The sequence below is a fragment of the Scylla paramamosain genome, chromosome 5 (assembly GCF_035594125.1).
Source record: "Scylla paramamosain isolate STU-SP2022 chromosome 5, ASM3559412v1, whole genome shotgun sequence".
Classification (NCBI taxonomy): domain Eukaryota; kingdom Metazoa; phylum Arthropoda; class Malacostraca; order Decapoda; family Portunidae; genus Scylla; species Scylla paramamosain.
Window position 1 is genome coordinate 31,199,889 of NC_087155.1, and position 17,049 is coordinate 31,216,937.

At 35.3% G+C, this 17,049-nt stretch overlaps 1 protein-coding gene across 32 annotated transcripts in view; it reads left to right on the plus strand.

Annotated features, from left to right (window-relative positions):
- Positions 1-10,851, plus strand: part of LOC135100828 (stromal interaction molecule homolog) — a 120,422-nt gene extending 109,571 nt beyond the window's left edge. For 8 of the 32 annotated variants that reach the window (XM_064004207.1, XM_064004212.1, XM_064004217.1 and 5 more), the window contains 3 exons: positions 1,316-1,514; positions 2,337-2,556; positions 9,630-10,851. In XM_064004207.1, the coding sequence (XP_063860277.1) occupies positions 1,316-1,514; positions 2,337-2,556; positions 9,630-9,655 (445 nt within the window). In that variant the 3' untranslated portion in view covers positions 9,656-10,851. Of the gene's footprint in view, positions 1-1,315; positions 1,515-2,336; positions 2,557-3,819; positions 4,006-9,629 lie in introns of those variants that run through there. The other 24 variants (XM_064004208.1, XM_064004213.1, XM_064004220.1 and 21 more) reach the window with 6 other exon arrangements.
- Positions 10,852-17,049: the final 6,198 nt, after the last annotated feature.

Below are 17,049 nucleotides of genomic sequence, written 5' to 3' on the forward strand. Positions count from 1 at the left end.
ATGGTGGGAGGGAGGAAATGGAGAGGTGGCCAGGGAAGGGAGAAGGAGGGAATGGGAATGGAAATAGGGAAAGGGGAGGGAGGGGAGGAGGGCAAGAAAGGGGAGGGAGGGAAGGAGAAAAGAGAGAGAGAGAGAGAGAGAGAGAGAGAGAGAGAGAGAGAGAGAGAGAGAGAGAGAGAGAGAGAGAGAGAGAAACAAAGCACACACACACACACACACACACACACACACACACACACACACACACACACACACACACACACACACACACACACACACATTTTTAGATGCAGTGACACTTCACAGCCACAGCACTGCTTTATGCTGGATGTGAGGACAAAACACATGTACACAGTTCTGGGCCATGCTGCCAGAATGAATAAGAAGCATCTTTACAGTGTTTCCAATGCCCCAAGTTTCACGATCCTCAGGTTTACCACCATGCCTTTCAAAAGAAAGCAAGTGCGAAGCTCGAGAGGGAACTATATGAATACAATGTTGATCACCATTTACTTCATTTGTAGAAGATAATGACAGCATTGACCAAGTTTATTTGTATACACCAGTGTTTTGTACATTCTGATAATCATGCTGCTTTCAATTTGTTCATAGGATATACTGCTAATTTTCTATACAGTTAAAGGTACTTTTGATTATTCTGTAGAAAGTGGAGTGTCGCACCACTAACTGTACATGGCTGATTATTTACAGAAGTACATTGAGGAGAATTTTCTGTATGTCTTGTTTATCAGAAAAATATTGTTATATGTTTTTATTTGTTAGTGGTAGTTAGGTATCTACCGGCTAGATTGTTGATGCTTTTGAAATTGGTGATCTAAGCATTAATTTTTACTGATGTCATCTATCATTATCACTTACAAATTTCATTGTTCTTAATGTGCTAATTCTCTATTTCCCATGTATTTTCAATTGCATATCATATCTCTGCACTCTTTTTCCAGTTTCTTAACATGAAGCTCCATATGAATGATTTATCCATATTAATCTGCAGTTATTTGGAGCCCTTAGTGTGTGTGTGTGTGTGTGTGTGTGTGTGTGTGTCTGTGTGTGTGTGTGTGCATGTGAGAAACTAGAAATAGACAAGACTATACCTTATGAGTGACATACAGCCTATAAGTATGTATTTGATTCTCCTGAATTTATTTCAAGCTGCCTATGATAGAATTTCATCTCCCAGAATTAATTTGTACATGGTTAATCACTATCATGTACACCTTTATTTATGAATGTGTGTGTATGTGTTAAAGTAATATTTTAATATTTAACATGCTACATTATTTTGTAATTTTTTCAGTCAGCTGACACTGAACTCTGAAGGTGGGAGAGCAGTTTCTCCATCTCAGGTGAGTCTCTCCACCTCCCCTCCACCTTCCATGCGTCAGCCTGGCTTAAATGAGGTCGAAAAAGAACAGAAACCCTCTACTAGGCGCAGTCCTATGCTCAAGTCATACAGTCAGGACACTGCTGGCTCCAGGACAGAGGCGACATTTAAGGTAGGAGACAGACTAAGAGGTTGAATGTCAGCTTGTGTAGCAGATATAGCAGCAGTCATGACCTTGAGAGTGAGTAGATATTCAACTGAAGAAGTTTTGTATCATGAAAGTTCCTTGCATGTGCAGTGGCATAAAAATTTTGTATGTGTAAGTAATTATTTTCATGTAACTATAATATTTACTTACTGATCCTGAGAAGAGATTAATCTCCATTTTGGAAGGTTTAGCTAAAGGCTATCCCCTATATATATATATATATATATATATATATATATATATATATATATATATATATATATATATATATATATATATATATATATATATATATATATATTCATACCTATACTTACAAAGTAAGTAGTGTTGTTGGAGTTATGTCTTCTGTTGATGCACAGTCAGCTTCCCTTTTGCTTCATACATCATGACAGGTAGGTCAGAAGTTAAGTCACCTTTGTTTAAAAGAAAGAAAGAAAGAAAGAAAGAACATTCAACCTTAAGTTTCTGCAAAAAACTGCATGCATAATATTATTGTTCTTCAACACTCTTCTCTTCCCTGCATGTTTTTCTTCTTTATCTTCAGCTTCCACTCTGCACAAGTATCTTCATTCTGGTTTATAGTAAATCTGATCCATGTAAATGTGATTGGCTAAAGCTTTTGCAATGCTCAACTAATACTCGTATGTGGTTTTACTTTTAATTAATTTATTTTTTTTATAAATAGCATACCTCTGCATTTTTAGTTGGCACTGGTAATCATAAGGGTCAGCCACATTAGCTAGATTTCTTTCAACTAACCTCCTATCTTTTTCTCCTGTTAAGGCACTGGCCAATTCCTTGGAAGGGGGTGGCAAACAGGTACCAGCTAGTAGGCGGCACTCAATCACTGGCTGCATCACAGGCGGGAGACCACTGGGACCATGTGTTAGGAGACATTCAGTGTCTGGCTGCAGGCTGCTGCCTTACCACCCAAAAGTCTCCGTGCTTGAAGAGACTCCCTTTGCAAAGAAATTTCCAACACTCTCTAAGTTCACACCACATGGTGCGAGTCATTGAATTAGTGTAATACTAGGGCAAATGAATATCCCTGCCTGCTCAGTATATTTGGTCCAGCAGATTGGATGTATCCTAGATTCTATTTACATATTTGCTTTACTGATAGAGGAAGAGGAAAGTACATTCTATACGAAACAAAATAGACGTGTGTATTTTTTTCATACGTATTTTTTACTTCAAAATGGTATAGAGAACTAACTGCTCATCTGCCTTTTACCCTATATAGGCATTTGAACCTTCATCGACTATAACAGCGTACAATAGTTGCAGCCATCACAGTACTGCTTGACTTCAACCTTTTTGTTATTTTATTCTAGTAGAAATTTGCATTTACTATTATTGTAATGATAATAATGATGATGATTATCTATCTACATATCCCTGCAAAGAGGGATAGTTATAATAATGGCAATGATAATCATAAGTCTATATAATGTACTAGGCCAACATTCCCTACAAAGGAGGAATAACTGAGGCAAAGCATCCACATGCACCCACTCACATTCACATCCATAAACATTCCTTAAGAAAAATTACAAAATCATAATGATAATACTTTTTGTTCTTATTAATATATTTACTTCTGTGTTTATTTTTTTGCTTTGACATTTTGTGTTTGCCACTTTTGTGGTGTAGTGTAAACTATTTCTGGTCTAGACACACGTCTATCCACTCAAAGGAAAGATTTCTAGCTTTCATTTTCATGTGACAGGAAGGTCATAATATCATGGCTGAGGTCAGTACCTTTTCTTTGCAAAGTGAATAGAGATTGTATTGTAGTAGTTTAAAAGGAGACAAGCACAGGTTTCTGCATGGCTGGGATTTGAACCTTGAACTTTTTGGTCATCATCAAAAGACACTAACCACTACACCAACAGGAGAGTCATGTATTTGTTAAAAAAAGCAATGTTGTGTTTAGGCCAAATGACTGGATTGCTTGATAATTAAGTAGTGCAGAAGGCCATGTAGGGGGAAGACTCTGTAGTGCAGGATTCATGAAGCTGTTACATGGTTTAATTGATGTGAAGATGTGGAAGTTTTGAGCCTGAAGTGCCTGTAGGATTTTGTTCCTGTAAGCTTATTCCTTGGAGGCTTGGATTATTGGCCCTTATCCATGATTGCACAGACAGGATTTTTTAAGTGGCACCTGTATAGGCACATGCAGACCTAGTGCTCCCTGATCTTCTTACGATCAAAGACAGACATGATAGCAGCATGTGGTTGATCTTCGGCCACTTGACAATTCCAGAAATATGACCAGCATCCAGTGGGACTTGAACATGGAACGCGTATTTCACCACCACCATGCACTGACCGCTCAGCCACTGTGATTGAATGGATACACAAGATACCTAAGTGGAATAGCATGGGAAGAGGGGAGAATACCAGGAGACTGAACAAAGGCCATCATAATCCCAGTCTACAAGGGGAAGGGTAGTAAAAGTCTTTAAGAATTATAGAGGTTTAAGCGTCATAAATATACTCTAGTCTCTATAGGCCAAGGTGATCTAGAAACCACACTCCTGTGTCCTTTCCCCATTTCAGTGGTGCAACTGACTGGTGATTGCATAAGGGTCTTGCCACTTCTCCAAATCTTTATACTTAAAATAATTTAAATCATCTTTTCAATTAGCCTTGCCATGAGCTTTTTTTAAATATCAGTAGTAAAACAATAATGAGACTAAACTGTTAACCCTTTGAAAAATTGTAGAAACGAATAAACAAGAGGTGTTCTGTGGAACAGCTGCTGAAGACATAGCATATGCCAACAGTTATGTATATGAGTTTATGTAATAATATGTTTATTTATATCCACAGTTTTTTTCTGAAGGGTTAATACTTCAGTAGTATTATTGTTTTCCTATTGCAATTTTTTTATTTATTTATTTTTTTAATCGGCCCAGGATAAGGCTAATTGATAGAGTGGCTGAAAATTTCAATATAAAGATTCTGGGGAGTACCAAGAACAGTGGAACAGCAGTCAGCTGTCTTGCTGAAAAGTGGGGAGGAGGCTGGGGATGTGGTTTCTAGATCAGCTTAGCCTGTGGTGACTAGAGTTGAAAAGGTCAGTGGAAAAAAATGTCATGGAAAGGGTGTATATCACATGAAAAGAAATGGCAGAGAGCCAAAGATATGGGATATGTGGATCATATCTTTTCACGCAGGGTTATATTGCATTCATTCATTTTGAGAAACTGTATGACAGAATTAATTGGGTACCAAGGTAGGGTAAATTCAAGGCATATGATATGAGCAGGAGATTGTTGAGTGAGATCTGAGTTTGAAGCAAAAGACAAATTAGTAGGATCCAATCAGTTCAAATTAAATATTTGAAAAATGCTTGTGGTGCATTTGAGATAGATAGTTAAGACAAGGAAATTTTTCACAGGTCCACAACCTTTTATCTGAAATCCTTGTTATGGAACACTTCAGATCTTAGAATTTTCATTAATCAAAGTGGTAGGTATAATAATTAGTCTTGCTTTTAGTAAAGAGGAGTTGATAAATCATAAACTTACTAACATCCTTTTTTTATTTGTAGACTAAACAAATTAAACATTATACAAATTTGCGCAGTGATATTATATCAAGATGCAAAATTTACTTGTGGGCTACTGGACAGTGTATAGAAATATTTATTATTTTCTTGCGCTACAAGTGACACTTTAAGTGAGTAAAGGAGACAGCAACATAAGAAAGGGAAAGGGGAAATTACTGTGGCCTAGTGCATGTTCTTGCACCTTCTTTTCTTTTTCTTCTTTGAGCTTCATTGACATTTAATTTATCTGTTATCCTGATACAACTGCTGCAGCATCCATTATATTCTATGAGGTAAAGAGTGATGGCAGCAGCAGAACCTCCATCACTTAAGATTTTCAGATATTTTATACCATGATCCTTCTTAAATAGTATACATATGTAGCTAACCATCAGAACATTTACATTCATCTTCAATGTTTAGTCCTTCATATTGTTGTCTAGCTTATTTCACAACTACCAAGAGAGATATTTTTTATTTATATACAGTGGTCTCATTATTTTTTTAAGACCACTTTATGCGATTGCAAAGGAAAAAAATGTGATAGATAAAATAAATAAATAGGAAGATAATTTCTTTGTTTTACAGATTTGGTGACAAGATGGGAGAATGAGAGCAATGAAAGTGTGCACAAAAGATATAATGTGGGTGCTTGTGCAAGTATTGTAAATTGTGTAGTGGGGGAATGGGTAATAAGGAACACACTGAGGTGGTATGGTCATATTGAGAGAATGAAAAGTGAAGAACTTATAAAGAAAGTGTGTTTGAGAGCAAAGTTGAAAGTGCTGATAGGAGAAGGCCACTTAAAAATGATTGAAGGATAGAGTAAAGGAGAACATGTATAAAAGAGATGTTAGTAAAGGTCAATTGCTTGAACAAGCAAAAAGGGAATGTTTGGGTAAGGAAAGATGGAGGCTCTTCTGTCATGACCAAACCAAACTTTTGTTCTTTTCATAATGACACATGCTTCCTTTTTTGCTTTTCATTGCTTTCCATAAGGGAATGTACCACTCTTTTTGGTATTTTCACTATCTTTAAAATGAAAGAAAGTCCTAAAAAAATTAACGGTATGAATTTTCCCCGTCATACACTCACTTGATCCAAAGTTTTAATGTGACAAGTGATCTTTATGTTTTTGTAAATGTGTTTAAGAATTTAAGTTTAAGTAAATTTACATTATAAGGAAAGTTATATATTTGTATCACATTCATTAATATAGTATTAGAATAACCAATCAAAGCAAGCCAGATGCAATGATGTCATAACCAAGATATATAAAACAATGATGCCATATACAAAGCTACCATCAACATCCTTCAAGCATCAGGGTTGATTGAGCCCTGCTGGTTTTTGTTTGACTTTCCAAGTTCCTTACTTTAGTTTGTGGCCACACTAGGTGGGAATAAAATCTGGCAGATATGTTCTGTTGTTAAAAATTAACAAAAAATTTTTTGTTTTCATAAAATATTCCACAGGAACAAAATATGTGAGATAAAGAGACATATCTGACTAATAGGAGCATTTAGATGCAAATGCATGTCATGGATTGAGTCAGGTCTTACTTGGTGCCAAATGATAGCTTTGATGTGCAGAATATATCTGAAGGGAATGTGTTCAGTTTTCAGAATTTTAGATAAAATGTAGACATATCTAATAGATTTGATATGTCAAATCTATGTGCCATCTTCATATCCATGTATCATATAGAAATTAATCAAGGTAGTTTTTGCAGGATCATGTTTCATTTATCATCTCAATCTACCAGAGACAAAGAAAGAATTCCCATCCCCAAATGGGGCATTTGCAATGGTCAGGAAAAACTGCCAGACTCACCAAACTGACTTAATTTTACACAAAAAAAACTTGATATGCTAGAAAAATAAATTGTTTTCAAGCCAACTAATGAAATATTAGGATCATTTTTAGATACCATCATCAAGTAGAGAGCAAGAAATATGGCAAAATTAGCTAAATGCTATCCACATTATCTCGAGTTTGGGATGCACCTTTAATTTGGAATGAATGCTGGTTTTCCTTTTCTATATAAGTTCACTTTATCCATTTGAGTCATACAGTTAATGTAAAATCTTTTTAAATCCTGACACATATAAAAGAAACAATCATGTTTTGATGCCAAATCTTAGCAGGAAACTGGTGATGATTTTCAGTTGACATCATGTCTCCCAATATCTTCCCTGAGTTGCCAGTTGGGTGTTTACATTGCATCTCCCAATGTCTTCTCCGAGTTGTTGCTCTCTTCTTTTCTTTGGAAATACAACCCATCCTTTTGCATCTTGGTTCATCTTTTGTGATATGTTCATACAGTTAACCACAGCACAAGTATACACTGAGATTTTATGAGAACACTACAAACTCATATCTCCTGCCTCTAGTTTTTTTTGGTGTTTTGGAGAAGTCAGAGTGTCTGATATCGGTTGGTCCTTTTGTCTTGGCATGGTTTCAGCTGTCATAGTATCCCTGCAGCACAAATGATACTTGCTTGACTCTTTTTGGATTTGCTAGATAAAACAGTCCCTGTGGAAACCAGTGGAAAGTTTTTTTAGCTAAATATGTAGCAGGAGACTAAAAATAAATGTGAAAACACTGGGAGGCCATTTGGGACTATCTAACATATAATGCATCACCAAATCCCCTAGATAGTGTTAACATAAACACTTACAATTAATGTTTTGTAGTACAGGTACAGTACATCAAGATATATAACAAGAGGTGATTTTAGAATGTGCATCTCCAGAGAACTGTAGGAGTGTATACAAAGTCCTCCATTAAAACACCAACAACTCAGACTATTGCGAATGCCCCAATTAAGGAAAGGCATACAAAGATAGAAGACAATAAATTTTCATTTAGAGATAACCTAGAAATAAAAGGAGAAATAAAATAAAAAGGAGAGAGAGGACTCTAACTTTTCTTAAATATAAACTGCAGAAAAATCTTCCATACATAATTGATTATTTAATTACATAATTACTAAAGTTCATCACTCATTTAATATATCTGAATTAACTCCATGAGCATGAATTTTCTTGAGGCTGAACCATTATGCATGCAGAATTTTCATACTACATACTCTTTCTCTCAAAGGTGTTGTAAAGACAATTTTTCTTCTTATAAATGTAGGCTACTGTACTGTAGAATCTTGATAATTTATTATATCTTTCATATCTTGCCTTTGATGTAGGAATCTTGTTAAATACACACTGTAACCTTGTTAAGAGAGTAGAAATCTGCATGTATTTGGTAAAATAACATGATATAAGTATAGCAGCCTCATTGCAAATATGTATAGATATACAGATGTAGTAGTTTATTATTATTATTATTATTATTATTATTATTATTATTATTATTATTATTATTATTATTATTATTGTTATTATTATTTAATTATTATTATTATTATTATTATTATTATTATTATTATTATTATTATTATTATTATTATTATTATTATTCTTCTTATTATTATTATTATTTTAAAATATATTCATTCAAGTATTTTTATAAATACCGTATTAAAGATATTGCTATTAATTTTTGATTATTTAAACAGAGAATATTTAGATTTTCAGAATGGTTGGCTATATTAGAACATTCTGATCACATTTATCACCCAGAATGCATACTTATTCCTCATTTCCACTGAGTCTTATATTTTGTCTTTACATTAATTTACATTCTCAAAGCATATAAAGTTGTAAACCAGTTCATCTCTGGCCCTTTGTCCCCAAAGTTTCATGTATAGTACTTTGAGTGATCATAGCCAAACCTTAGACTTGCTGCTCAGGGAGTGTGATATTCTTGCATGTCAAACATTTCTAGACAGACCTACACTTAATCCAGATTCTTTTTGCTTTCAACTTTCAATATCAGTATTGATATCATATAAATCTAACTGATTGTGCTATCTATTAAATTAATTAGTTTGAATTCTTTTCAGTAGTAATTACCTGTGTGCATTTTTTCTTTCTTTCAAATCTGAAGCATTTTACTTCTAATCATATTGCAATCAGCATGACACCTTTATTGATAACTTTACCAATCATTTAAATTATCTTCCTTATTCCTACATACCAAATTTTCACAGTAATCTATGTTAACAAAGTTTTGATATGTTAGTTGAGTGTATAATCTACTGTCTTCAGGTTTTGTCAAACAATATTGATAAAAAATCATATGCAGCATAATCAAATGAATTCTTAGTACTAAACTTTCAAACTTGGATAAAATTCAGAATTTAAATTCTAGACTGAAGTAATTTTCCAATGCTTGTTGATAAGTCAGCAGCTCACTCACGTCATCCTATCACTCAGTACACTCCATACTGCTTTCATCTCCTTTCATTCTGAGGTTGATGGCATGTTTTGTTGTGCAGGTTACACACACACACACACACACACACACACACACACACACACACACACACACCTTTTATTATCTAAGTTATAGAACATATCAGTCATCCATCATTGATGTGTGTGCCTGTCTGTCACCCACAGGAAAAGGAAAAGATATCCGCGAGTGAGCCAGCATTAGACAACCCCAAGCCACTTGCACAGCAGAATAAGAAAGCATCACCACCATTGGAGGAGAGCACATCCTCAGACTCTTCAGATGGCCGCAAGAAGAGTACCAAGGGCATGTTCAACAACAGAAGTTTCCTTGGGAGTTTGAAGTTGAAAAGCAAGAGACATAAAGATGTGGGTAAAGACTCTGTAAAAAAGAATGCAGGTTAAAATATTAGAAAACTGTGACTATAGACATCATGTATTTGTGATAATTCCAATAATATTGGTAATGGGAATTACTCCCATTGTCATATTATATGCACAAGTTTATTTATTTTTTTCTTTATTTGGGAATATTTAAAACTTAGTGACAATCCACAATAAGAAAAGTTCAATTGTGTGGATTCTGCAGCCTGCAGTCCTCAAGACTGAGGCTGATTAGATGGCTAAAGGTTGAGATAGCAAAGTGGCATGAGGTCCTCCAGTGGCCTACCATTCTTCTCAGCTCTCTGTCACCTTCTTCCACACTAATGGTATTATGTGCATCTCCCTAACCCATTCATCAGGGATCTTGATGTGAGGTGTGTCATGAAAAAGAGGCACATTTAAGTACGTACTTATAATTGTTATTGTTGTTGATGTTGTACTACCCAGGATTCCCTGACCGGAAACTGGTGTTGATGTGCCCATGTTTTGAGGAGGATGAGCATATGTATCTTAGCTGCAACAGATGTTTTCACATGGTTAGTTTTTTTCTAACCTTATGGCTCTAACATGTCCTTCAAGGGATCTGTGTAGGCAGGTTTGTTGTTCAAATGAAATGATATGTGATCAAGAGAGAGTTAAAAGAGTTTACTGGATGCTGTTGTTGCAACTGTAAACATTTATGCCAAGTATTGTATTTTGAAAAATCTGTGCTGTTGGCTAGGAAAGGGTGTAGACACAAAGACATAGCTACCATCACAGTATGACTGAAAACAGATCAGCAGATGTGTTTTCAACTCTTGGATGGAAAGCTTCCGCTCTGGTGGCGAAAAGCAATAAGTTGTGTTGGTCAACAAGTCTTTAATGAGATATTATTTTGCAAATCATTTATCATACCTTACATATCTATATATAATTCATGTGCTTATGTTTAGGTATGTTACTTTCACTGGGGCATAGCATTTATTTTTTAATCTAAAAAAACATTTAAAAATCTTCAGGCTGGAAACTGAAGTGTTTGATTTTCCTTTTATTAAGTTACGAGATATCTTCTTCATATGGTATACTTTTAGATTAAGATGTACCTAGTATTTTGTCATATTGACATGTCTATTTTCTCTTTGCCTTAGAAACTTATGTATAGATTTTGCAACAAAAAGTGTATGATCCAGCATATTTTATAAAAATAATGAGTGTTCTTTCCTGAAATACTTCTGTGATGAAAGTATTATCCTTTATACCGAGATCATGGCAAAAGTACATAATCATTTACTGCTGACCAGAGTAGAGTACATGCTCATTTCAAGATCAGATTGTTTCAGGTTACTCACACTGAATTTCCTGTAGCATCTTATTCTAGGGGACATCAGCAAACATATTTAACATAAAAGTCTCACTGGAATATAAGCATAATAATCCATCTTTAAATCATTTATTTTTATTTATTCATTTTTACTTATTGCGTTGTTTTTCTCATTTTTATTGTTTATTTAATAACTGTCTCAATCCTTGATACACCAGATCAGTTTTTGCTGCTTACCATTTCTTACACACACACACACACACACACACACACACACACACACACACACACACACACACACACACACACACACACACACCAACCACATTAAAACCTCCTTAAATCAGCATTCTGTAAATCAGAATATAAGTCAGCAATGCAACAGAATATTCAGTTAAAAATTCTAAAAATTTTAATTGTCCAAAAATGTGATTTCTCCAGCATTTTCGAGTCAGTAACCAAACTAAGTGTTGCCAGGTTGGGCAAAAAAAAAAGTCAGGGATTGGACTGAAAGGCACTATGCTCTGCTTTGCATTTTGTTTGGATTGATGAGTTCAAAATTTGGTTCTTTACATAACAAGATAATCATGTTAGCAGAGGACACATCAATAGATAATAACTAAGAGGATACTGCAAGTGGAAATCTGCAACTTTTCACAAATTCTTGTCACAAAAATCTACTAACCCTGGGCTTCAGTCTCTTCCCTGCAGCCACATGCATTATATTGCACTGACCCACAAGCTTTGTTTACCTACAACAGCTCATTTCAAGAGAAAGGGAATGGCCAGACAATAATGATAAGGGAAGAAATGAAGACCAGAGGAGACAAATAGATAAATTTCAAAGACTGTAATGTGCATATAGAAAATAAAAATTATATTATTAGTGAGCTACTTTTTGATAACAGTAACATTGAAACAACAGAAGAAATATTGTAAATTTTTTGGAAAAAAAAGAAAAAAAGGAAGAGTATAGTAAAATCCCTCTCATCCGGCATTCGAGTATCCGGCAGCTTCAAGTATCCGGCACATTTTTCCCCGAGCCTTAAAATCAATAAAAAATCAATGTGTACTCATAAAATTGATTAAAATTCCCGCGCGAGGCATACTTTGTTCCCTCGCCACCAGAGTGCACTGCTTCGCGCCACCTGCGGCCCACTGCACTGTGTTTACTCAGTGACTCAGTCCCGCGTGTGCACTGTTTATCACCTGACGCCTTCATCATGCCTAAAGTTGTAGAAAAGAGGAAGTGTGTTGTGCTTACACTTAAGCAGCTGATCAGATCAGCTGATCTTTGTTATGGTAAGATGCGTGAGTGTAGGGTGGTGATTGTGGACATAATTTGATTATGATCCCGTTGGTGCCGGATAAGAGGGATTTTACTGTATAAGGATAATTAAATTTTATTTGAGAAACAATAGACCAGATTAAACTGCAAAAAAGAAACTGTAAAACCCCACATCAGTGAGATGTTGTTGCAAAGGTTAAACCTCCTGGCCTTCACCACAACCAGCAGCCATTCCTAGTATTGTGTCCTCAGAGCAAGGTGCAAGGGAAGGCTATAGAATCTAAAGGGAGGAAGAGGATGAAAATGAAGACACTGAGCATGCAGGAGGACTTTCCAAAGGTTTTTAGTGATACTTCATATGAATCAGAATTTTTATAAGTCAACAAAGGCTAAACTTCTCTTATGCTGACTTAGGAAGGATTTAATATGTAATATATATATATATATATATATATATATATATATATATATATATATATATATATATATATATATATATATATATATATATATATATATATATATATATATATATATATATATATATATATATATAGACACACACACACACACACACACACACACACACAGGTCACCATTGACTTATGACATCCATCTTATGATTGACCAGCTTTACGACCATGACCATATGATTAGCTGTTGGCCAATCACAATAAATAAACCCTCCTCCTCCTCCTCCTCCTCCTCCTCCTCCACATGTCGTTACTGAAACTTGCTTTCCTATTGTTTGCCAGCATATATTCCTTGTTACTCTCACTCAACAGCTTGATAAAGTGGCTCTAATTATAATGTGTGAGGTAATTATTGGATAGTCTAACTTACGTGTTTAAAGTGTTTAAAGTGTTTACGACCTGTCAATCAGTACATATTGCGGTCACAAGTCAACAACACATACACACACACACGTACACACACACATATATATATATATATATATATATATATATATATATATATATATATATATATATATAAATCATCTTATTTCCCATCATATAAAACTCACTTAAAAAAAAAAAAGTTCAAAAAATCAACCTGCCTCTTATACCCCGATGGTTAGGTTTGGATAGACCTATGGGTTATGGTTACCAGTACTATAGTAACACTTAAACACCACTGTTTAACCCAAAATGAAATATGTATGTTTATATATTAGTAGATAATGATTACAAATCAAAATAGTGTTAAAATTACTAGATAATGATAAAGAACCAAAATATTGCTAAAACATGGAAATCTGTGGCATCATGATTAAGATCTGAGACTTTAACACGTGCAGGGAGTGTTTTGTTTACCATTTTAAGTAGATAGCTGGGTAGGATCACTGTAACACTTCATCCAGTGTGGAACATCTTGAACACAGAGAAAGGCAGAAAGCAACACAAGGTAGTATCATAGTCATAACTATTCAATGACAGTTATGATAACTAATAAACTGGTATGACATTTTCTACTCTTTTGTGTTGGTTTGAGCTGCAACTTGGACCCAAGCCAGATTGAGTGGCAGGCTATGAAGTTCAGGGAAAAGTGGGGCTTATTTTATTTATTGATTTTTCTTTTAAATATCCCCTGCCAAATTATAGGTGCATCTTATATGATGGAGAATAAGTTTATATATATATATATATATATATATATATATATATATATATATATATATATATATATATATATATATATATATATATATATATATATATATATATATATATATATATGCCAAGGGAAAAAAAGTGGATAAATGTGCAAATGCCATTACCAAAAAGTAAAAGGTAGGAGTAAGTGTGGAACATTTTAAAATGAATAATGAACATACATGGGATAATATACTGGTATCCCAGGATAGCATCATTGTTAGAGCATAAATAAATATTCTCTTCTCTGACTGATGTAGACATAATTGAGAATGGTGATGACTACTAAGAAAATTCCCTCATGAAAATTTCACATATTCCTTTTGGTCTGTCTTTAAAGAAACTGGGAAGGGAAATAGTTGGGTATTTTCCATCATTCATTAAGAAATACTAATGAACATATTGATAAAGAAGAAATCCTTTGTCTTCCAAGCTAATTGATATTATACTAATATGATGAGCCATTCTTTCCCTTTTCTCTTGTTCTTTGCTTAGTGGAAAGAAATTTTGCAGTTTATATCAACTAATAAGTTGCTTGTTCTCCAAAATCATGAGTGGAGACCTTTTTCCTAAATTTTTTGGGTACAAAATATTTCAGGACCTTTTGTTATGAATATATGTTGAAATATATTAGCCTTGCATATAAGTATTTACAGTATATTACATAAAAAGGATGACAAAATGTGTGTTTGATCATGGCATCAGGAATCAGACTAGGAAATATTTTTTTTTAAGAACTTTGTTGATATCATGTGTCTTTTTAGACACTTTTGTAGTAGAACAGTGGTCAAGAAAGACCTTAGAAATTAAAGCTTGTGTAAGGAGGCTGCTGGAGGCTGCTAGAGGCTGTGCAGTCTGGCAAGTTGTCATTAACTAGAAACTGTTAGCACATGCCAACATTGCAGTGTCATTGTATTCCAACATCTCTACATTTAGTGTTATCAGAAACCTGAGTGTATATCTGTACATACAACAGCTTTGTCTGTCCCACTTGCCCCATTGTTAAACAGGGACCAGCTTCCATCAAGGTAAGATGTGTGCACTCATGTCCTTAAGCTTCTCCAACCTCTATGACACTTTTAATAAATCTATTTTATGTTCAACAAGAGTATTATTACCCACTTATTCAAGTGATATATTGATGGGTAGCAAACAGTGTCACCCAAGAAGACAGCCTCTCATCCTTGTATACCCATAGTCTCAGAAGAATATACTGGGATGAACTGTTGCTACCACCACATACATCACTTGAATATGTCGGCAATAATTATCTTGCTTGTCAACAATTAAACATATTAAAACAGCTACAAAGGGTAGAGAGACAAGAAAAATGAGTGTTTATGTTTATGGAAGCTGGTTAAAAGGAGAGGTGGAATAGACAAATTTGTGCTAAATGGAGGAATACATTCAGGTTCCAGATGTCATGAGATGTAGAATTACTGGAATTATGGGCTGCTCTATTTTGTAATCAACATGGCATTATTTTTCTGTTCTTTTGCACAACTAGGACAAATTCATGAAAATACTGTGCAAGTGTTGCCAACATTTAAATTTTATTTATCTATTTTTTTAAAGTTTTAGAGGGTTCTACTGGTGAGAAATTACTTAACATATATATTACTTATATATATATATATATATATATATATATATATATATATATATATATATATATATATATATATATATATATATATATATATATATATATATATATATATATATATATATATATATATATATATATATATTGTTGTGCATGACCCTTCAAGCCTTCAGGTACCACACTTACCACTGTAGCAGCCTAAAGCGTTCAGCACACACCGCAGAGATCCACAACTACTGTCATTGTTAGGTTCATTTGGCACACACACACACAGCACCTGTTTGGACTCAACAGACTACTAAGAGAGGGAAGAGCAAGAAAACACTGCCTCACTAGCATTCCTGTCTTTATTGCCCACACTGAGCAGCACTACAGGATGCAAGGCACATTAACACCCTACAGTACAAGTAAGGCTTACATCACTGGGCCTCACTCAGCAAAGCATCTATATCACTGGGTAGCACATCCCATCTCACAGTACAGTAGCACAGAACAGCACACTAGGGTCACAGCTTGCCAATAACATCACACAACTGTCTCCTCCAGTGATCCATGCTGTAACAGACCATGCAGGCATCACACAGACACACTTCAGTGTCTGGTACTCTCTGTCTCAGACTGCCAGGGCACACAATCCTCACAGCATGCTCTGGTGTGCAGTCACATAGTGGCAACAGCGAGTGACTAGCATTGTAGTATAACACAAGGGAAATGCACACTGCATAGGCAGGAAATGGGCGCTCTCTCTCTCTCTCTCTCTTGGGGGCTACCACAGCTCCTTATATAATGTCAGTCCCTCTGTGACTGGCCAACACACTGCTGCTCTCCCAACCAATCACCTTCCATGCCACTTCTGCTTTCTCCAGGCTGCCTCAACTTGCAGCTTATGCATCATTGCTGATGCCTAACTTCACTACCTGGTGGCACATTGCTACCAACGTCACACACCCTCTCAACACTATACTCCTCCTTGAAATAGTCGTCCCAACTATTCACTGTCTCTATCAGCACACTGATAGTCTTTCCACTGCCTCTGCACTAACAAAAAACATCAACATGACACATGGCAAAAACACATTACATAAAACATAACAGTACATGTAACATACAACTTTCCTCCAACTGGAGGTAACGCCCTCCTAGTAGTGTCCTGTCTTTGTCCCATGGCATGGCTCCTTCCGTGAGGCAGCGGTGACGGAGGTATCGGCTGACGTCCAACCCACTTGCCGTGAGCATCATCTCCCGAGGAACAGATCCTACCTTACCATGGGCCCTCCACTCCACTTGGGGCACTGCAACACTCCCATGGGCCAACAAGGTACCAGTGGTGTCAGGGGAGACAGCTTCTAAATCTG